The sequence below is a fragment of the Ochotona curzoniae genome, unplaced genomic scaffold (genome assembly GCF_017591425.1).
Source record: "Ochotona curzoniae isolate NIBS_2020 unplaced genomic scaffold, NIBS_Ocur_1.0 scaffold_2587, whole genome shotgun sequence".
In the NCBI taxonomy this organism is placed as follows: Eukaryota; Metazoa; Chordata; class Mammalia; order Lagomorpha; family Ochotonidae; genus Ochotona; species Ochotona curzoniae.
The window spans coordinates 5227988-5251935 of NW_024467096.1; the positions used below are offsets into that span (position 1 = coordinate 5227988).

The following is a 23948-nucleotide window of genomic DNA, read 5'->3' on the forward strand; positions in this document are numbered from 1 at the left end:
CAAGTAACCAAAAAGGTGACATAGGAGTCAAGTTTTTCCCCTTGCAAGATACATAAAACATTACAAAAACTGTAATGGATGTGGTTAATGGGAAAAATATCAATCAAGTTGTACATTTTAAAAATGGCTCTTACAGTATTTTATTAAATATAACATTCCTTAAGCGTATTATGCTGTGAATTTAATAGAATTATTTTTAAATGAATAACTGAACAAAAATAGAATCATCTATACATAAAAGTCCACAATTTGTACAATTCAAAATGCGTAAGTTGCCACAGCAGGACAGTACTTAGAAATGCCCTCTTGTATGCTAAACTCCACAGTATTAGATTTCAGCTGAGCAACGGGTGAAATGGGAATGAAATCTGTAATTATTTCGGTGTTACTTTAGTTTATTGACTAATGGTTACACCAGATGTTAACATTAGCATAAACTGGGTGAAGCATACACAGGAACTCTTATTTTCACAGCATTTTTGGAAGTTTAAAATTATTTCAAATCAAACATTTAAAAAAAAAATATTTCCTAAATATTTTTTTAAAAGCTGATAGCAACTGAAACATTCTTAAAATGAGATGTACTTATTTTGAAGGTACATTCTGCTACATATGCGATTATAGACAAATCAGGCAAGCCAGCTGGAATGCAGTAGAAAACAGAATAAATAATATTTTTGATTACTTATTACGCATAAATACTATACACATTTATATATGATGTCATATACATAAATCATATAAATATTATATCAAATTTGTATATTTATTAATGGTTCTTGAAAATAAAGAACTGATCAAAAGTAAACGACTGGCTTTTGTAACCTTAGTAACAACCTCCTTAGTTCAATGCTAGTTTTTAACACTCCAGTGATTTGCTCTCTCTGTATTTTTAGTACAATGATACCCAGTCTATTTTAGGAACATAAAAATGGACAAATGTATTACCTGAGGTACACCAATTTTTCTGCAAGCTTCTAGGAAATTCTCTACATTTCGCCTGCATTTTGCCATTGTTAATTTAGGCTACAATGAGAAAAGGAAGAAAGGAAAATATGATGTTAGCAGCACATAAAAATATTTCTTAACTTTAAAAAGCCTTTTACCAACTGCAGGCAACTAAACTTTCTTAAAAGATCAGGTAGTTGGACCTGGTGCAGTGGCCTAGTGACTAAAGTCCTCGCCTTGAACGTGCTGAAATCCCATATGGGTGCCGCTTCTAATCCTGGCAGCTCTGCTTCCCATCCAGCTCCCTGCTTGTGGCCTAGGAAAGCAGTCAAGGATGGGCCAATGCCTTGGGACCCCGCACCTGCAGGGGAGACCCAGAAGCAGCTCCTGGCTCCTGGCTTCGGTTTGGTGCAGCTCTGGCCGTTGTGGTCACTTGGGGAGTGAATCATTGGACGGGAGATTTTTTCTGCCTCTCCTCCTCTCTGAACATCTGACTTTTCAATAAAAAGAGAGAGAGAGAGAACTGTCCCAGCCATTCAGTTCTGCTGGGAGCCTGAGGCAGCGCAGGCAGTGTAGTACATATACAAACAAATGTGGTTATGTCCCAATGGAAGTTTATAAAAGCAGGTGCCAGCTGGTGGGCAGCAGTTTCCCATCTCATACTTTTGAATATTTGCCTTTGATTTTTGCAAGTCAAGTACTAAAGTAGAGAAATTCTGGGGAAATAGTTTAAAAATACTTTTGACTTTTAAGAATTTACTTATTTATTCCAAAGGTAGTGTTGTATAGAAAGAGAGAGACAGAATCTTTCATCCCATGGTTCATGCCCCACATGGCCACAATGGGGGTGGGCCAGGATGAAGTCCGGAGCCTAGATCTCCTATGTGGGTGCAGGGACCCAAGCACCTGAGTATCTGCTGCTGCTTTCCCTGGTGCATTAAGAGGGAACTGGATCAGAAGTGGACAGGTGGGACCCGAGCTGCCAATCCTTTGAGATGACAGGGTCATGGAAGGCTGCTGAATCTCCAGTGTCGCAAGGCTGGCCCCTCTGTTTTTCCCCAATTTAAAACCAATATACACCATATAAAACTTAGAGGAATAGCAAGAAAATTAATTACGTGCAGTCCAGAAATAAAATTAAGCATATTTAGTACTTGGTTCATCTTCTTTTAGTCTTTTCAGAAGAAGGTAATTAAAACACATACACACACACCCAATAGCGTTTGTTCATTATGTGTCACTCAACCTCCACAGAGTTCCAAAAAGAACTTTTGGCAGGTACTAAACCTTCCTTATGCTACATCCTTCTATACCTGATGTAAAAAGTTTAAAATCAGACAACAAAAGAACTAAGATAAACTTAACAGAACAAAAACAATGGGGGTTCACACTGGCTAATTCACACCAGTTTAAGGTCATTCTTTTTCCACTTTCACATGTTCAAAAAGTAAGAGTTACTGGGCATTGGCTTTCTCAGCTCCTGGCTGCTGGAGACAAGGTGGGAGGATAAAGTAAACTGCGACACGACAGGAAACAACTGGGCCAAGAGCTTCACTTCAACAGAACTGGGCAAATAAAGACAAATCATAACTACTACTTTTCACCTAAAATTCGTTTGCTAGAAGCCTTCTCTCCACATACCAGGTTCCCCTGCTTGCTTTGCAGAAATAATCTAACTCGTTTCTCTTCTTAAGAAGTGAGTGTAGCAAAGCCAGGCAGGACTCAACTCCAAACCTCAGAGAGGCTGGAGATGTCTGGGGCAACTGGTTCTGGTAAAAGAGGATTTCATGCTTCAAAAGGGAGAATCCTAAACTTCTAAAATTTAATCATTCAAAGGCAGAAAAAAACTTTCTATACAGAAGAAAGAATGGTTTCACAATGCTAAGTGAAGAACCGGTCCAAGAACCACCACTACCTCATACTGTAATGGGGTGCAGCCATTGATGGCCCACACCCGCTTGTCAGGTTAATTGATGGGACAGGGTGCAAAAACAGAGTTTCTGCACCCCACACGAACTACATTGTCTTGCACCATCCAAGTTAACTGCAGGTGCAAAAAGCGCACCTGACAGGGAGGAAATTATTCCGGAGGCTCTGTGCACCTGGCCTCTCCTGCCCGAAACTTTGTATTGCGTAGCTCTCAATCTGGAGGATGAGACCTTTTTTTTTTTTTAACCTTTTTTTATTTTTATTGCAAAGTCAGACATACAGAGAGGAGGAGAGATGGAAAGGAAGATCTTTTGTCCGATGACTCACTCCCCAAGCGGCCACAACTGCTGGGGCCGAGCCAATCCGAAGCTAGGAGCCAGGAGCTTCTCCGGGTCTCCCACATGGGTGCAGGGTTTGAGCACTTTGGGCCATCCTCGTCTGCTTTCCCAGGCCACAAGCAGGGAGATGGATGGGAAGCGTGGCTGCTGGGATTAGAACTGGCGCCCATATGGGATCCTGGCGTGTGTAAGGCGAGGACATTGGCTGCAAGGCTATCACACTGGGCCCCCTGGTTCACTTTTATAAAACTGTCCCTGCTGTGCTTATCTACACCAACTGCTTGATCCATCACGGATAACTTAATTCTTTGAATATGGTGTGGCTTCCTTAAGCTTCTAAATCTAGGAATATGATGACCAAAACGTATTTCTCCCTCTCTGTAGGGCAGGAAAATCACCAGTTATATTCCCAGAACCAGTACAAATTTTATCCCCCCTTTCTAAAAAGAATTTTCTGAATATTCTAGAGCAGAGTGGAATAACCTTCTCTCAGTGTTCCCATAACATACATTTCTTTTGGCTTTTATCATAGGCTGTAAGTTATTGTTTACAAGTCTATCTTTTCTCCAATAGAAGTGAGTAGAGAAAAGGAAGGCAACTATATCACCGACATAATGTCTGCTATTGTGCTTAATAAATGATAAACAGTCAACATTTCTTGGCATCATAAACTTACTACAGCTGGTGACGGAACGTGAATGCTGGGGACAGATCGAGGCCGCACGTGGTTGGCCAAATGACAAAGGACAACACCATCGGTCAGAGCTGCTCCAAGATCACATGGCAGGGATACTTTCAACCGGTACTCAATATGCTACAGGAGCAGGAAAAATGTAAGCATGGAGAGTGATTAACACGTAGGACATAATGGGGATAGCTGCCACTACAGCTAACCAGAAATCAAGATAAAAAGGTAATCACTTGAGCACCACAATCTATACTTTACTCTTATAACTTAAGGAGATCCAGTGTTGACCAGGATGTACATTTGCATGTCAGTATGACAGGTATGCATGTACATGCAAATAATTTATTATTATCACTCTTTTAACATTTGTTTATAACATGAGGCAGAAAGCAAAAGAACAAATTTGTGCATGAGTATGTCTGAGAATGAAGCTTTACAGAGTAATTCACACCTCATTTTCTTAGAAAAAGTTAAAAAAGATTTCCTTAATGGATAAATTTCTTTCATATTCCTCAGAAAACACAGCACACAGGGATGCTTATTTGTTCTATTAATAATTGTGTGCCAAATGAACAAGTGATCTCGGGACTTGAGGTTATGGCAGATCACTGAAAAGTGTAATTCAAAGTAATGTACATACTTTCCGAAGTTGCTCAATTAACTTCAGCTCTTCCTCTCTCTGTCTCGTTATGGGATCTGCAGAATCAGTGGCAAGTACAGAGGATGGAAGAAGGGGTGAAGCACGACCTAGAAAAACAGTAATATATAAAATGTGGCAAGGCAACGCCCAATGAAAGGGAAAATATTTGGGTTTGCCTAATCAGTTTCTTTGTGAGTATATCAATATTTTGTGGGTTGACTTTTCAAAAGAGATTTTATTATGTAAATTTACAAATATAAACAATAATAGGGGAAAACTTCAAAATATCTATTATCTATTTGGCTTAAATACTTAAAGGAAATACAGAGAAAACTACATGAATCACAGAAGTGAAGAAATTACCCTCACAATGTGAACAAAATCAGGTGCATGCAACACTGCCGATGTCCAAAGGCTATCCCAAGTGCCCTGCCCAATTTTATCCAAAAGTTACCACCAGCTGCCACCATGCATAAGTTTTTTCCATTTTTCAATTTCCTTTAAACTAAGCCATGTTGCAAGTATTCTGCTGTCTGGCCTCTTCTGAGCAGTATTAATGTTTATGAGACCTAAATAGGTTGCTGAATTTATTAATTTGTTATTTTTATTGCCTAGATGTACTCTATTGTACAAATAAATTACAATTCACTTACCTATTCCTCTGTTGGACATTCTCTTTGGGGCATGACAAATGGCTCTGCTAGATCTATTTGTACTTTTAGTATACTTGTGTACATACTTGTGAAAGTAAGACTGCTTGTGATAGGGTATAGAAATGGACATTAGCAGATAAAGCAAACAGTTTTCCACACTAAGTACATCAGCAGTGCACTTCTGGCTTGATTTTTCAATCTTACTGGAAGTGCACCTGTCAGTAACATCTAAAGTAGCTATTTTTCACTTGAAACATTTGATCTCAGTTCCAGGTAACTTCTTTGACTGGCTGTGTCATATTAAGAACATGTGATCTTTAAGTAGATTTAAAAAAAAATCACGGATTCATTAAGAACACAAACTGCTTTCTAACAACACAGAAAGAAAAACAGAAAGAGCTCATTACAAAGATAGTGTCCTCACAAGCCTTGAAGCAGCATGTTCTTTGTTCCCTCCACCACCTGCTTTTAGGCAGTACAAAGCAAGCCTTGCCTGGAACAAATTCTCGAAAGTCTTCTTGACGTAAAGGAGCAATTACAGATGAACGCGGAGTTGTGGGACGTTCTAATCGCCCCTGCTCCCTACCCGCCCACCCTCTGCCTCTTCAAATCCATCACCTGCCTTGGTTTGCTTCTGCCCTGCCAGGTGCTCGGAAAAGGAAGCTTTCAGGGCGTGGGGGTGGATTTCTCTGGCCAGCAGCAGGAAAAGGATATGCAGAGGAATGATGAACTAAATCAGTGATGAAAAGCAAAAAATGGGATTAACGGACAACAGAAGAAAACGAATGTGGACATACATGTCACAAAAGCTCAGTATGTAGCACATAAAGAAAAAAATCTAATATGGCAATGGTATAAAATGGTAATTATTTATGGAAAGCCATGTATAGAAAAGTTATGCTGAAAGTGTGAAGGGTGACTATATGAGTTTTTAATCTCCATGTTATTTCTGGTACAGCAATAAATAAAGAATAATTGCTAATATCCCAAACACAGCCTTTGCAACTTTATAGCCCTCTTAGCTCATGCTCATTTGTTCATACCAAAGAATTGCACAATTGAACAATCAGTTGAGTTTAAAAAATGGAAAAATACACAGTTTTCAGTTTCACTGCTGATTTCTCAAAGAAAAAAGAGGGCCAATGCTGTATAAGGAGTAATTTCTCAGAAAAATTCTACTAAAGAATTTTAATAAAAATTCTACTAAAAATTTTAATCTTGATATGGGTAATTGCATCTTTATGTCTGTTACCTGTTTCTGTTGTAGGTGAACTTGAAATAGCACTAGATCTGCCATCAATCTGTGGAGAAACAGAGATAAATCAATAATAACTCAATAAGAGATATGAGGGTACTTCAATATGTTAATGAAAAAATGGAAATTAAAAGAAAAGTTTATTCTGATGCAAAAACATTTTGAAATTCATGCTATTTTTTAAATAACACATTTTTTTTTTTTCATGAGTTTAAAAAACCCCTTTGTAGGGCTCAGCACAGTGGCATAGCAGCCTGATCCACCTGAAGCACCAGCATCCCATATGGGAACCAGTTTGGAGTCCTCGCTGCTGCACTTCCCATCCAGCTTCCTGCTACTGGCCTGGGAAAGCAGTGAAGGATGACCCAAGTCCTACGTCCCTGCACCCATGTGGGAGACCCAGAAGCAATTCCTGGCTCCTAGCTCCTGACCAGTCCAGCTCTGGCCATTGTAGATACTGGGGTATGAACCAGCAGACGGACACTCTCTTTCTTCTTTCTCTTAGCAACTCTGACGTTTAAATAAAAAAAAAAAAAATCTTTAAAACACATACAATGTTTAAAGATAAAAGATTCCTTTGTATGCATGGATTTCAAAATGGTTAAACACACACACACACACAAAATGCCTCTTAATGCTATTTTTTGCAAATTTTAAAAATTTGTTCCATGCACATTTAGGTAATTTGGGGATTGTATATTTAAAAACATGTAACTCTCCTTCAAAATTAATCCAGAGACGCAAATTTGATGAAATTAGTAATGTAGAAATTTTTTTTAAAAACCTAGATTTCCCTTTTAGTTGTTTTTATGCAATGCATATTCTCTAATGGGCCTTTCTTAAGCCCTCTTATAACGGTCATCCTAACACAAGAAATTTCTCAGAAAATATATGTAATATACAAAACAAAGTTTTTCTAGTAATATTTCTCTGAAATTATTTCTAAGGTATTTCTTTTCTAGAGAATAAAATTTAATGTTTTAAGAAAATGTGATGTAGTTTCCTTAATTTAATGTGGAAAAGTGTGTTTAAGATATTACAGATATATATATATATATTTTTAAAGATTTATTTATTTTTATTGCAAAGTCAGATACACAGAGAGGAGAAGAGACGGAGAGAAAGCTCTTCCATCCACTGATTTGCTCCCCTAGTGGCCGCAATGGCCAGAGCTATGCTGATCCAAAGCTAGGAGCCAGGAACTTCTTCTGGGTTTCCCACAGGTACAGGGTCCCAAGGCTTTGGGCTGTCCTCGACTGCTTTCTCAGGCTACAAGCAGGGAGCTGGATGAGAAGCGGAGCTGCCAGGATTAGAACCGGAGCCCATATGGGATCTTAACACGTGCAAGGCAAGGACTTTAGTCACTAGGCCACTGCTCCAGGGGCACAAATATATTTCTTAAAACAGTACTTGAAACTAAGTTGTCTTCAACTTACTGAGCAAGAGAACTATATAAGCTAGGTAAACTGGCATAAATTCTTCTTCAAAAGGGTAACTATAGTCAAGGCAACTAAAAAGCAAATCTTTACTGGATGGTTTAAAAATGCTAAAGACTTGGGTAGAAAATTGAATCAACAAAAGCCAGAGTAACAAATTTTTATGGCTGACACTCAATTAAATTTAGATATAACTCTTACCATATAATAACTGAGACATTTCTGAACTAAGAACACCATTAAAACTAACCTGTGCATACATCTGCTTCCATGTTCCATTCTCTTTGGGTTCAATAATTTCTAAAATCTTATGTCTAGTTGAAATTGGGTCAGACAAAATTAATGGCCAAGAACTTAAACTACTAATGAAGGGCATGGGCATTTACTTTGTTAGGTAGGGTTCAATGCCCATGCCCAAAAAAGTATGTAGGCTCCTGCCACCCATGCGGGAGACCCTGAAGCTCTTGGATCTTGACTTTGACCTGGTCTGGCCCAGGCTGCTGTGGTCATCTGGGAAATAAAATAGGAGATGGAAGAGGTCTCTATGTGTCTCTGAAAGCTCTCTCTCTGAGTTTTTTCTCTCTGTAACACTGATGTTCAAGTAAATAAATAAATCTTTTTTGAAAGGTATTTTTAAACTAAAAATTTTGAAATCCATGTATAGAATTTTCATCATTATGTTTTTTCCATGAACATTTTTGAAGACTGTGTAAAGCTGGCTAACCTGGAAGAAATCCGTTTTTTTTTTTAAATGAGTCACCCAGGTATGTATGGCTTCTTCAATGATGACCAGAGACAAGGTTCATCAGGTTTCAGATGCTGTGAATTGAGGGTGGGGTGGAATGATGGTAGTATTTAGAAGGACATTAGGTAAGAATTTGAAATATTCAAGTAATCAGAGAAGAAACACTGTCGAGCAGGCAAATTAAATGTATGGGAAAAACAGACATGGGAGATGAAAATTACAACCACATTTGAGAATGAGAATATACAGCAAGCATTATGTGTTCCAAAAACTGCAAAGCCCAATCTAAACTCAAATTTCACACATGTGAAACAATCGTGCTTACAGATCTGCACCAGGCACATTGCAGGGAGGGATGTGGTCCTGGGTGGGACCGGGGAGCCAAAAAGGAAGGTAGAGAAACTGTGAAAGTTCAATCAGGTTAACAGACAAGGAAAAAGGCATGTAGAAAGATCTAAGTTCATTTACGGAAAGTCAATGATAGCATCGTAATTATCTTAAGCACAGAGATTCCTTTTTTTTTTTTTAATATGTATTAATTTTTATTAGAAAAGCAGAGGAGAGACAGATGAAATCTTTCTTCTGCTGCTTCACTCCCCAAGTGGTTGCAATGGCTGCAGCTGGCAGGTCTGCAGCCAGGGACCAAGAGCTTCTTCTGGGTCTTCCACACAAGAGCAGGGTCCCAAGGACCTGGACCATCCTTTCCTGCTTTCCCAGGCCACAAGCAGGGAACTGGATTGGAAGTGAAGCAGCCGGGACTGGAATTGCAACCCAAATGGGATGCTGGCAAAAGGCTTAGCCTGCTATACCCCCACAGTACCCCAACAGATTTCTTACAAAAGGATTGTTATTTAAGTAGAAAATTTCCATGTTGGAAAGAAACAAAAAAAACAATATAAATTAACTTATGACTGATATCAGAAAAAAAGAGAACTTTTTTGACAGAATTATCAATCATTTCTTATATAGCTTATGACAGTAAATACACAATTACCCTGTCTTCAAAAACTAAGATATAATGGAATTATTTTAGAATCTAGATTTAATTTTTAAGGCAATTTCTTTCTTAAGTGGAAAAACAGTAAATATGTTAGGCTTGTAAATTGTATGAACTTTGTCACAATTATTCTAATTATTACTATGAAAGTAGACATGGACAATATAAAAATAAAAGGAGCTGATTGAACTAATACACTTCATTTATCAGAACACGTGGCCTTGGGGCCTCTCAGTCTGCTGATTCCTAGTGTGGGGTATTTTGGCAGTGATGGTTCTACAAACTTGGACTCAAATTATTTTGCAGATGCAACAGACAACAGTTACTTTAAATTTATGCATATTATAACTGAAGTGAAACAACCCATGACCAAGAACAGCCTTTGACAAGAACATCAGAAGGACATTTCAAACAGAATCTGAATGTAAAAAATTTGTGTAAGCTCTGTGACTCTCTGGTATTTCAAAAACTTCAAGTGGAATGAATGTTAAATAGTTTCATGAGCTTATACTGCAGTCTTAGAATTCAGAGTATTGCTAGATCAACCCCCTGCGACATTTAAGACCTCCCTTAACCTCTGCTCCCCAAATGTGCAGGCGCATTGCAGTAACACGGAGTACCTTAAGAGGGGTGAAGGCTGAAGAATGGGACAGGGCGCCAGCAGCGCAGCTCACTTGATTCAAATCTGACAGCGACTAAATTTCCAAAGAGAAAGACAAGAAACAGAAGGGGCCTTTATGTCAGCGCCATGTCAGACAGGCAGATCATGTCCATGACATTAGAAAAGCAGAGATATTTCACTGACATACTCTCAGGTGGTTGCTTAAGATACTCATAGGACAGGAAACACTGGGGGGGAGAAACACCTCAAAACTGACACAACATAATTTTCTTCACCTGTATAATTCAGGATTTTCTCAACAGCTTATACCATTTTAACCAAAAAATGAGAAGTATAATTTATTAAAAATGAGTTTGTGAAGAAATAAAGCTGAGAACAGCAACATTTTTAGGAAAACGCTGTGCTGATCCTAGCATAGGACAGACAAATCCGTCACGGGGCTTCTTCTAACTGAGCAGAGCTGGCATGAATAACAACAGAATTATAAAAGATCAGTCTAAATTAATCATAGCTCAATTCAGAGGCTGGGATGTGGACAGGACTTGGGGCCTCTGCCTGACGCCCTGAGGGTGAACTCGCCTTTCTACCCTGTGAAATTCTGCACGGACCTGTCAGAGGATGAGGTGCAATCTCCCTTTTGAGTCCTTCTCCTTTCATCAATGGACAACTAATTCCATCTATTAAGGGATGCAGCTGGCAATCCTAGTGTAGACTCTCTTGTGCTAGTGTCTCCAGACACATAGAAAAGACACAAGATTCATATTACTGTCAATTAAAAATAAGAAATAATGTCTGATATATAAGTTTGATATCAGATAGGAGATTTAAAACACCACAATTTTCTCATTTGCCACATGGGGAGTAGAAAAGACAGACTGATAAAGGATACTAGACAAGGCTTTACCTATTGAGACAACAAAATGTTGAAAATATTAGGGCTGTTAAAGTCTTTGTTGGGTAAATACTTTTAAAAAAATGTAACCTAAGACCATAAATTTTTAAACCATGGGATAAATAAGCATGAACACATGTGGGCATTTAGGAAAAGGTATGTGCTCAATAAAATAAATACAAATTGTATTTTTAGTGAGTTAATAGCAGTATTTTCCTTTGACAAAAATTACATAATGTATTACCATAGCAAAATTTACCTTAGTATAGGAAAAAATGAAGAAAAATCATGTACTGGGCCCAGTGCAATAGCCTAGTGGCTAAATCCTTGTCTTGCAACCACTGGTTGCATATGGGCACCAGTTCGTATCCCAGCTGTTCCAATTCCCAGCCACCTCACTGTTTGTGGCCAGGGAAAGCAGGGGAAGATGGCACAAAGCCTTAATACCCTGCGCCCATGCCAGAGACCCAGAAGAAGCTCCTCGCTTCAGATTGGCTCAGCTCTGTTTCTTGTGGCTACATGGGGAGTGAACTAGCAGACTGAAGATCTTTCCCTCTGTCTGTCCTTCTCTCTGTAAAGCTGTCTTTCCAATAAAGAAAAAAAATAAAGCTTTACTGAAAAAAATAATGTATGAAATAATTATGACAACAGTAATATTATATATTTTTGTACTGTCTATGGATTTCTTGGACCTTACTTTAACTAAATATTCTTGAACTACTGCCAATCTAAAATATAAAAATGCTAAAAGCCATTACGTTGGCATTAAGGAGAAAAAGGAGGGAAGAAGAAGTGAAACTGGCCTAGATACTACCTCTCAGACAGGACAGGAACCCAACAGGAACTTGAGGTATGGCCCTAGGAGAATGTCAGTGTAACTGATGTTAAATGTTACTAGCTTAAAGTCCTAAATCAAATTCAATATTTATGTCTCTGTATCACACCTGTTCATTATGAAACAATTTAGTGTGAAATTATCAGAAGCACAGTATGTATGAGCTCATTCAAGAAATATTTATTGAGCACGTAATATTCTTATTCGCTGAGGAATTATGGCGGGGATTGAGTATACATACATAAATACAACAGATTTGCAAAAGGCCATTTTAGAGATGTAACATTTAAAGACATAACATTTAGGAGTGGACACTGGGATGCCTGGATCCCACTGCCAGGGTGCCTGGGTTAGAGTTCTGGCTCCTCTGTTAACTCAAGCAGCTGAGTTCTTTCCCCCAGGTGGGACACCTAGACTGAGTTCCTGGTGCCTGGCTTTGCCCTCGCCATGCCTGAGGCTGTTGCAAGCATTTAGGGAGTGATTAGTGAATGCAGATCTGCCTTTCAAATGAATGAAAATAAATCTACATCTTGAAAGACATGACATTTAAGCAGCTTCCTGATAGCTACATTTAATCAAGGGATATCAGCAGGGAGGGCCAAGTATTTCACACAGAGGGAGCAGCAGGTGGTCAAGGACTGAACAGTAATTTGAATTAAAGTGCTGGGATAGCCTGACCCAGAATGAAACTGGGGGGTCCAACAGCAGCCAGGACACCCAGAGGCAGCAGGCCACATTAAGAGACTAAAACTGCAAGCAAGCTGAAGCCTGTGGTGAAAAATTGTAAGATCTAAAATTTGACCTTGCAGTATTGCACACTATTGGTTGGATACTACTTCACATACAAATAGGAGATTTACTTTTAAAGGCCACCTAATTTAGAAGAAACTGCTTGCTTTTTTTTTTTTTTATTTTTTTTAAAGATTTATTTTTATTATTTTTTCATTGGAAAGGCGGATATACAGAGAGGAGAGACAGAGAGGAAGATCTTCCGTCCGATGATTCACTCCCCAAGTCAGCGCAACGGGCCGATACTATGCCGATCCGAAGCCAGGAGCCTCTTGCGGGTCTCCCACGCGGGTGCAGGGTCCCAAAGCTTTGGGCCGTCCTCGACTGCTTTCCCAGGCCACAGGCAGGGAGCTGGAAGGGAAGCGGGGCTGCCGGGATTAGAACCGGCGCCCATATGGGATCCCGGGCGTGAAAGGCGAGGACCTTTAACCACTTGCGCCACCGCGCCGGGCCCGAAACTGCTTGCTTTTTAAGGCCTCCTAATTTTAGACAGACACAAATAATGACAACTAAAATACAAGTGTATGTATAAGAGCAAATCTGTCAGCACAAATAATTAAATTTCATAATTGGGATATTTTTGCTGTTTTTCTAAATTCCAATTTTTTTTTAGACAAATAGGTTTAGGTACCAAGCCATATCAATCACTCTATAATCTATTAAATCTCACCTTCAGTTTCTCAAATCGGTTTTAGTTACAGCATGGGAAGTTTCATGTTTAGTCCAGATTCTCACTCAGGTCACCAGGTCTAGATTTGAACCCAGCCTTGTACTTACTAGCTATGTGACATTTTGGACATTGTGGAGCATCCAAGGCATGAAACAGTGTCCAAGTGGGATTCTGCTGCTTACAGGCAGGCAATTAGCCAATTGGGTCTTGGTGTCACCCCCGGAATGGGAGACTGTGTAAGATAAGCCTAACCTTAACTCACTCTCTCACCACTTTTTAAAAAAAGTATTTATTTTGGGGAAAGTTTTGAGTTTTGAGGAGGGGCTAATGGGAGAAGTTCATTTTCCATCTGCTAGTTCATTTCCCAGATGGTTGCAAAAGCAAGCACAGGGCCAGACTGAAGCCAGAAGCTTCATCCAGGTCTCTCACTTTGGTACAGGGGCCTAAACATGTGGGTCATCATCTGATGCTTTCCCCAGACCATTAGCAGGGAGCTGGATCAAAAGTGAAGCAGCTAGGACATGAACCAGCACCCATACAGGATGCCATCATCACACGTGATGGCTTTATCTGCAGTGCCTGGATCCTCAGCACTTTTAATATTATTCTCTATTAATTTATCGTTTCTCATGCCAATTAACTTCTACTAAAACTCCAGAGGCTGGCGGACATATTCATCTTTAGGACTGCCCAGTTAAAATGTACTTTATTCATCTTGATGGAAATGAAAATAACAAAACACAGAGACATTTGAACAGACAATGGATGTTAAATGAACAGGAATCTCATGCCGAATCATGCATGCACAGTGTCAGCAGTTACCAGCACACAGGAATTGCTACAGACACCAGATTTTGAACTGCTAATTTTCACTAATGCTCTGTGAAAAAAAATAACATAAAACATGATGGCAAAAGCAATTCTATCCATGGTTAGAGTTCTCCTCCAAGCTGATACGCGCCTGTAGAGCTCTCATGTGCTATTCATTTTTTAGTTGCTGAGACAGGGGATAAGCCAGCCAGCATTAAGAATACATAGCATGCCAGTGAATATCTTCTTTGATATAAAACATAAAAATGGAGGAACAATCTTAAAATGTATCTAAAACCAAAGCACGATTATTTCTAGTAGTTTAAATACATAATAAAATATAAGGTGAAACACACAATTGTGTAGTCAAGTGTTATGGGGAGACCACTTGGCACACAAGTGATTCTGAAGGAATGATTAATAAGGTAGCTGCACACGAAACTACAACATAAATTCAAGATACAAATATTATGTTATGTTTCCTTTGCCCAAGATTCGCAACATGATGTTTTACTTTTGTGAATTACAGCTGTAGATTTTGGGAACACTAGGTCAATCACAGATGGTAGTGCAGGGAAACAGTTTTGGTTACTTATAAAGCAATGACTGCTGATGCTCATCACGTGTTATGGTATTTGCAGAACTTCTCAGTGAAAAGTACAATGGCTATTCTTTGATTTCCAAAGACAGTATTATTGCAAAACTCCATTTTGGGCAACTCTTACCACTAACAAGGCACTATCATCAGTGTGTTGAGACCTTCTGGATGGGAAGGGACACTGGGGAGGTGGAGAGAAAGGAAGCAACGTCAAAAACAAACTAGGCACACATGTGACATATCTCACAACTACACATGACATATCACAACCACACACACGATGAAGGGAACGTACTAAGACAGACTTCTGAAGATGCTGAGAAACAGGGACATGTTCACACTCATCTGGAATGCACGTACCACAGAGCCAGTAAGTTTCAGTACTGAAAATCAGTTCTGATTTTATTTCAGGCTAAACAATTTCAAACACAAACTGTTTCCTAAAAAATTTTCAAAAGCAAGGAGGGGATAGTGATGACATTCTGTTCATGAAACAGAAAGCAAAGTATAGATACAGTAATAACATGAATAACCGCAGAACAATGTGTGAGCGTGTGAAAATTAAATAATCAATCCATAGGCACGATTTCTGGTCCAGACAGCTTGTCACTAGTTTCCTCAGACAAAATAACAACACAATTAAACAACTTGAAAGCTGTTCGTGTAATTTTCCTGTGAGTCTTTAGTTATCACCCAATGAGTGACCTGAGAATAACCATCAAGAAGCAAATGTTAGGATAAGAAAGAAAAAAGGTATGAAGCATAGTCAGCTTTGATGATCTGAACTTTTATATTATGTAGAGTGATTGGCTCATTGATAAAAACCTGATTGTTGTTTTCAAACCACAGATTTCACACAAATCGAAGTAAAAACTGACGTGCCTTTATGCATTTTAAGGGAAATAACGATCATAAATGGAAACAATCAATGTTGAAATGAAGAGAAGCTCATGAGAATGTTGATAATACTCATCTAATCACTTTGATAAGTCAAATAGGTGTGCACATGTTAAAAAGGTTAAGCAATGAATTTCTGTTAACTTGCAATGAAATATGACTTGATATTATAAGACTAATGCAAACAAAGTGCAACTGGTAACAGTGAAATGACCACTGAAGCTGAGCGACCATGCAGGATGTTTAAGGTTGTCATAAAGCACACGGGTCAGACCAGCCCTCAGCACGGCACCTCATTACACAGCAAGCTTCCAAAATGGACGGGATGTGATGGGAGCTCACCAGGAAGGGGAGGGGAGGGCTATCATCATCTCTAGATGGTAGCGTATGGCAGAGAAGTACCCCAATCTACAGATTCCAAAAAATAGCCATATTCTGATCACTGAAAATTCGCTAATCACCCCCAAAACCTTTCGCTTCATTGCAAAAACATTAAATTCCAAAGAAAAACGGATGAAGGAAACTTACCTCCCCATCTAAGGCTGGCTGCTGCTTCTGTGGACTTCGTGATGCCTTTTGCTGTTGGCCCGCAATCAAGAAAAAGAGAATTTGGTTAGAATCAGGACCACCAGAAAAGACAAGTTCTACTGACCTAATCACCCTTATGACCGTGTCTCTTGGAAAGAGCACTTTCCCAGAGTTACGCTCAGAAGATATTGTGTAAGTGTTTTACAACTTAAATAAGGAAGAGCAAGAAACTGATAAACAATACTTTCATTTATTAACAAGCAAACAAAATTTAAAAACTATACCTACAGAAATTAATTCATACACAGGCTACTGCTCTCTCTGTTTTCTTAATGGAGTCATCTTCTCTTTTTTAGGTGTCATTCTAATATGAGATAACTTCAGCTATAAGCCAAATCTCAGGCTTGTACTGGGTGCATTAAAAGGGTGCTGGATGGGAAGTGAAGCAACTAAGACTTGAATCAGGGCCATATGGGCTGCTTAAGCCACATGGGGAGGCTCAGTGTCACCAGTCTCATAATCTGTTCTTATACAGAATCTCAAATAATCTTTCTTACTATGTAAGATCAACATCATTTTCATTTAAAGATAATATTGAGAAGGTAGCTGGTACAGTAGCTCAACAGACTAATCCTCCGCATGCTAACACCACATCTCATATGGAGGGTTTGTATCCAGGTTGCTCCACTACTGATTCAGTTCCCTGTTTACGGTGTGGGAAAGCAACAGAGGATGGCCCAAGTCCTTGGGACCCTCTGCCCATGAGTGAGACCTGGAAGAAACTCCTGGCTCCTGCCTTTGGATCAGCTCAGCTCTGGCTGTTGTGGTCGCATGGGTCGTAAACCAGTGCATGAAGATCTTTCTGTTTCTCCTCTCCGTAAATCTGATCTGCCTTCAATAAAAATAAATACATATTTTAAAATATTTGTTTATTGTATTGGAAAAGCATATTTACAGAGAGAAGGGAAGCTAACCAGGGTTGGGCCTGGCTAATAAGTGGATGGGAGAGAGATCTTCCATTTGCTGGTTCACTCCCCAAATGGCCAGTTGAGCTGGTCCAAAGCTAGGAGTATGGAGCTTCTTCTGGGTCTCCTACTTGGGTGCAGGGGCCCAAGCACTTGGGTTAGCTTTTGCTGCTTTCCTAGGTGCACTATCAGGGAACTGAATCCAAACTGGAGCACCCAGAATTCAAACTGGCATCCACATGGCATGCTGGCACCACAGGTCGTGGCTTAACCTATAACATCATGGTCCCAGCCCTAAATATAGGATTACTAAAGCGTAAAGATTGGCAGTGTTGCACAGTGACAAGAACTTAGAATCAGAGATGTCTGAATTCAGCTTGGTCACTCACTTTGTGCCTTGACTTTAGGAAATGTACTAAATCATTCTGTGCCTTTATTTTCCTCTTTTATATAATATTTGGGGGGGGGGAGGGATCTATTTTGTTTTTATTTATTTGCAGTATTATGACAGAAAAAGATTTTCCATCCACTAAGTCATTCCCCAAATGTCTACAACAGGCCAAACAACAGGAGCCCACTGATCAAATCTGGGACTCCAAAGTGGATAGTAGGGACCCAAGTACTTGAGTGCTATTGCTGCCTCCCAGGCGTGCAGTAGCAGCAAGCAGGGATCAGAATGGGAACAGGAACTCAAAGCTCAAGTATTCTGATACAGGATGCTGAGATCTCAAATGGTGTCTATATCACTGTCCACTCCAACTGTTAATCTTGCTGAGCATCAGTTTCTATATCCATAAAACAGTATCTATGTTACTTCATCACTGGAAGGATTAGAGTTACTACACAACAGTACCTGGGGCACTGGCATTGTGGCACAGTGAGTCAAGCTTCTGCTTGAGATTCCAGCATATGTCTGAATCTCAGCTGCTACTCTTCTGGTCCAGCTTCCTGCTAATGTACCTAAGAATGCAGCAGATGGTGACCCAAGTAGTTGGATCCCGTCAGCAATATGGGAGACCTGGCTGGAGTTCTAGCTTCAGGCTTTTTGGCTGGCTTTAGCCTGGGCCCTTGAGGCCATTTGGGGAGTAAAACCAGCAGAGATGGAAGGAAGAGCTTTCTCCCTTATTCTGTGTAACTCTACCTTTCATATAAACAAATATTTCCAACAAAGAGTATCTGGTACATTGTATCAAAAAACACTAAGTATTATCATCTTCATCATCTCATTCATTTTTCTATTAGTCTTCAGTACAAACACCCTCTGCCAGCAAGTGTTTTTTACTGAATGTTCCCTATTTCAAATTTAAGTCACAGAGGCTTATACTTAGCTTCCTCCTGCTTAAAGGCCCCTTAGCCAGAAGCAACCCACCCTTACAGTGCCAACCCTTCCTTTCCTCCTGGCTATATCCTAGCAACTCAGTGTCCTGTATCACCTCCTTTACAGACAGTTCTGATATAGAAGTAGTCAAAGCTGACTGACTTGCTCCCTAACAAGCTCTAAGATGTGTCTGGCAGGCAAGTTTTACATTTTTATTTTTTGTAAGATTTATTTTAATAAATTGAAAGCATTTCCAGTCATAAAAAAATGAAATCTTGTCTTATCCAACTAAATGCTTGCATTTGGAAATCATTATGCCTAATGAAATAAATCAGTCCGATAGAGACAAATATCATGTTTTTCCTGATTTGTGATAACTTATTCATAGACAGCAATAAAAATGTAATCTATGTGAGTGAGATCAACATTCTGAGATTTGAATATTGCTTACAGCCCTCATCTATACTCCCGAGGAATAGGTTTGTGTTTTTGTTTTTTTAATTTTTTCCTTGCTATGTGTTACCTTTACCCAATAAGGTGTTAAATCTGTTGAGTGCAAAGTGAAATGAAAGTCTGTCATTGTAAAAGGGGGAAAAAAAAAAGAAAGAAAGAAGGAGGGGTAGGTGGGGAATGCAGGCAGGAGGGAGAGTTTGATGGGAAGTATCACTATGCTCTTAAATCTGTACCGTGAAAAACGTGAAATCTGTTCGCTTTATATAAACAAACAGAACAAAAAAATTTTTTTTTAAAGGCAGAGTCATAGAGAAGAAGACACAGAGAGAAGTCCTCCATCCACTGGTTCACTCCTCAAATAACTGCAATGGTTAGGGCTCTTTTGTGCTGACATCCCATATGGGTCCTAGTCTGAGTCCCAGCTGCTCCACTTCTTATCCAGCCCCTTGATTACGACTTAGGAAAGCAGTGGAGGATGGCTTAAGTTTTGGGCCCCTACACCCACATGGGAGATCTGGAAGAAGCTGTTGGCTCACAGTTTCAGGCCAGCCCAGCTCTAGACGTTTCAGCCATTTGGGGAGTGAATTATCAGATGAAAGATTTCTCTGCCTTTAAACAAAAACAAATCTCACAAAAGACACCCACTGTAAGACTAGAGGGGAGAACAGAAAGGAGGGGAAGGAACTTGGAGGAAGGGGAAGGAAGACTCCAGTGTCAACTAAATTGTATCAAAAAACAATTAACAAAGTCAATCTCAAAAAAAAAAAAAAGTAGAGGTGTGACTTGATACCAGGCACTGCAATTAGGAACCTGAGCATTGCAAATAGTGGCTGCACCATAGCATGTACTCCTGTACGGTGCTGTTACAGTTTACACAACACTTTCATGACTTTATTGATGTTTACTACATTAGAAAAGGAAGAGATGGCAGGTGAATGATAGTCTACCAAGATAACCACAATAGGGATGAGGATGATCAATCACAGGTAGGGTATCACTCTAGCCAAAACCCCTTCTATGACAGAAAAGAAGCTGCCAAAATCAACAGGCTCCCTCAGCAAAAACCAGCATTTGCTTCTAAGCAATTTTAAAGAATACCCTTTGGTAAACTCAAGGGACTCACCTTGACAAAGTCCAGGACAGCATCTCTCTGAATCTGCTTGGTTCTTATTTTCTCCTCTTCATACTGCAGGGCTGCGCGCTGTGCCTCCCTCCGAGTACGCTCTACCAGCTGCTCTCTTCGCCGCTCAAGTTCCAAGTCTGCATGTGACAGCTACAACAAAACACACCATTTTGCAAGTGGCAAGTGCAAGTGGGGACATGGATCAACTAATCAACATTCCTAACTTAGGAAACCATTGCTAACCTGCAGAATTTTGACTCTGTAGTCACTGAACACTTCTTTAAATGTGTTATTGCTAACATTTTCCGATCTTTGCACTATTCTGTATGTTCTATAAAATCATTACAAAGGTGAGGTTTTCTTTTCTGTCTAAACCTGTCTGAAAGCTGTTAGCAAGCACCATGTGCATATGGTATATTAACTGAGACAGGTAATAAAGCTTACAAACATCTGAAAACCAGTGGCAATTTAGATATTATAGAAGAAAACCATTTTAATTAAAACATCAACAAAATCTACTAATAATTACCTGATTGTGACTTGGTGACAATGCCAACAGAGAAGATGGATCAACTGGAACCCTGATACACACACACACAAAAAAAAGGAAAAGAAAAAAGAAAAACTTTTTGATAACAAGACAAAGGACAAGTGAAATTGCTTTCATGGTTAATATAGTTTTCCCTTAATCAGTAGGCAAATTGTTATTTTTTTAATAATATAAAAGTTATAGTTACAATAAAAGAGCAACTGCCTTTTATAAACTTGAGTCTAGTCATTAAATTAAACCCAAGGAATACCTGATGTCTCCAACTCAGGTTTCGTGTGATAATGTCACTAGTTAATCTATAGCTAGCTAACAATTGACTGAGCCAGCCAATATTGATGACAGTTAAAATGAGATCACATTTCAAACAGTATTATTTCTTTGTAACAGAAGGAACTATTATCTTCTTTAATACCATGATTGCAACAAGATATATGTAAATTGAGATTGTTTTATATATATATAGCCATTTTATTCACAGAAACCACAAACATCACAGAACCTGGCAACTTGTAAAGCTCTTTTCTCCTTATTTTAAACCGATGGAAAATTTAGTAACAACAAGTCCATTGGTTTTTACTCTTTAAAAAGATGAAATTATTTCATGCTATAAAATTAAAATAAATACTACTTGCCTCATACATTTTTAAAATATTATTTATTTGTTTATTTATTTATATCTTATTTAAAAGGCAGAGTAACATAGAGAGCGGTATCTTCCATTTGCTGGTTCATTCTCAAATGCCAGTAACAACCAGGACTAGTTCAGGCCAAAGCCAAGAACACCACTAGGGTCTCCCACATGGGTGGCAGGGGCTCAGTACGTGGGCCATCATCTGCCGCCCCCTAGATACTGGCAGAAACCTGGGCTGCGCTGCAAGTGCACTGTTAGCTGGGACTTAAACCAGGCACACACACATGGGATGCACGTGTCTCCAGCATTGGCTTCGCCCTCTGTACCACAACAGCCACTTCTGAGTTTCATTTCTTATAATCTGAGATTTACTTCTTTCTTCAACATGTCCTACTGTTTCAAACCTTTATAATTCATCTGTGTGTCTTAAATGGAAAAAGTTGAAATAGTGACTTTTTGATATTTAGGGTCTGAAATTTGAAACCATGATTACTAGCCTTTAGGTTAATTTAAATGCTTTGCAATCAGTGAGCTACTGGATAAACAAAAATCTGTAGAAGCACCAGCAGCTTCTGCTTTTTGGCTGTTACAAAGACAAATCCTTCAGTCTGGCAATGAGGCCTTCCACTCTGGACTCCTTCCTGAAGCATGTCTCTAGGTAAGACTACTCTTAAAATCCCCATTATGGCGATCTTAATCTCAGAAAACACCTCCTTCAAAGTTTTATCCCTTTAAAATTGGGATTTATATGTTAAATTTAAAAAATTTTCCATTTACCATTATGATTCAGCCACTTGGGAATATTGTTCTGAGCATATGGAAACTAACACTCACTGTGCCCTTACCACATATGCTCAGGCAATAGGGAAGTAATTTTCCCAGGACGACCTAGACTGTAGATTGTGGGCTGGACTCAATGCTTCTCCGTCTAAGTCTGCAAGTAGCTTGTACTCTTAACTATGCAGCCTACGAGACTCTCCAAGGACCTCAGCAATTACAGCAAACAAGCTACTGATATTACAAATGAGAAGAAACCCAAGTCCCCAGGAACTAAGTATTAGCCACTTAATGATAGAGCTTGAAACAGAATGCAAGTTATTTATTAATTTGTACTTTGATACTTTTCATACTACATTATTATTTCCCTCCACTGAAACAGAAACTGGGAAGGAGGAATGGAGGAGCACAGAGACTTAAAGTCATACAGGCAGAAATACAAAGTTAGTTTAATGGAGAACTGGACTGTGAAAAGTTAAAGGTGGAGGAAAAGAGCTTTAACCCACTGTGCCACTATGCTGCCAGAGAAGTTTTTCAAAGGTGATGTAGCAGGTGCTACACAGACTGTAAGCCCATGATGCCAACTCTGCACACTGGTGCATCTCTCAATTTGCATAGGCGGCCAAGGCTTGTATGCCCTGGGTCAGGAGGGGAACATCTGGTCTGTAGGCCATATAAAGGCAAGAGCTGGGGCTAGGCTAGAGGCAAGGTGGGAGCCTGGCACTCAGTCTAGGTGTCAGGTGGGTGGCAGGGACTCAAGCACTAGTGCCATCAACTGCAGCCTCCCAGGTGTACATTAGCAGGAAGCTGGAATTGGAAGCAGATGCAAGAGTTAAATCAAGGCACTCTGACAGGGGATGCTAGAGTCTTAATTTCTGTACCAAAGGCCCATCCCAAAATAGCTTTTTCTTTTTGCTCACTAGAGTTAGAATGACTAGCAAGCAAGCAACAATTTATCACAGTGATTAAATTCTTTTATTTATTCATTAATTCTTAATTTTTTTAAATTGGAAAGTCAGATACACAGAGAGGAAGATCTTCCATCTGCAGATTCACTCCCTAAGTGGCTGCAATGACCAGAGCTGAGCTGGATCCAAAGCCACGAGTCCAGATCTTCTTGGGGCTCCCACATGGGTGCAGTGTTCCAAGGCTTTGGGCCATCCTCGACTATTACACCAGGTCACAAATAGGGAGCTGGATGGGAAGCAGGGCTGCTGGGATTAGAACCGGCACTCATATGGGATCCTGGTGTGTACAAGGTGAGGACTTCAGCTGCTAGGCTACCGCTCCGAGCCCAATTCAATTTTTTTAAACCTTTATAATTGATAAGACTGCTGAAATGGATATTTGTTGTTGCTGTAGTTAACATGTTGTGTAGCTTACAGACCAGACTTGCGGGCTTCAGAGCTGTCAGTCATATAAACATTTTTAGCAGGTTTTTGTCTTTAATTTACTACTATACTTGAATGGACGATCTAGGATGGCAGGTACTTTCAATGAAGTTTATAGCTGTATTTCCACATTTGACAAAATTCTGGCATATAGTTTTTTTTTTTTTTAACAAATATATGCTAACTAGGAATGTGTTGGTTACTGGGTTTATGAAATTCAAGTGCCAATCAGCTATAATTAAAATGAGGGATATTGTCAGGTAGTTCTAATGTAATCAAAAGTGTTTAAAAGCAAAAGAGACAGGAAGTAAGAGTTTGAGAGATGCAGCAGAAAAGGAGGTCAAAAAGATTTGAAAATGGAGGGGAAGCCGGCTTTGTGGCACACCGCGTTAAGCTGCCACCCACGACATAAGCATCCCATATAGGTACCAGAGTTTGAGTCCTGGTTTCTCTACTTCCAATCCAGCTCC

At 39.5% G+C, this 23948-nt stretch overlaps 1 protein-coding gene and 1 long non-coding RNA gene across 6 annotated transcripts in view; both read right to left on the reverse strand.

The window, feature by feature from the left end:
* Positions 1 to 23948, reverse strand: part of LOC121171358 (DISP complex protein LRCH3-like) — a 90706-nt gene that overhangs the window by 7707 nt on the left and 59051 nt on the right. For 2 of the 5 annotated variants that reach the window (XM_041003052.1, XM_041003050.1), the window contains exons 11-20: positions 20659 to 20710; positions 20130 to 20279; positions 16271 to 16321; positions 14973 to 15026; positions 10250 to 10324; positions 6449 to 6497; positions 5819 to 5926; positions 4544 to 4650; positions 3892 to 4029; positions 949 to 1026 (exon numbers count right to left, since the gene is read on the reverse strand). In XM_041003052.1, coding sequence (XP_040858986.1) covers positions 949 to 1026; positions 3892 to 4029; positions 4544 to 4650; positions 5819 to 5926; positions 6449 to 6497; positions 10250 to 10324; positions 14973 to 15026; positions 16271 to 16321; positions 20130 to 20279; positions 20659 to 20710 — 862 coding nt within the window. The remainder of the gene's footprint in view (positions 1 to 948; positions 1027 to 3891; positions 4030 to 4543; positions 4651 to 5818; positions 5927 to 6448; positions 6498 to 10249; positions 10325 to 14972; positions 15027 to 16270; positions 16322 to 20129; positions 20280 to 20658; positions 20711 to 23948) is intronic. The other 3 variants (XM_041003055.1, XM_041003053.1, XM_041003054.1) reach the window with 2 other exon arrangements.
* On the reverse strand, positions 12460 to 14577 carry LOC121171360. Its single transcript, XR_005886114.1, has 2 exons — positions 13227 to 14577; positions 12460 to 12866 (listed from the first exon to the last, which is right to left on the reverse strand). It is a non-coding gene; the product is annotated as an uncharacterized LOC121171360 (long non-coding RNA).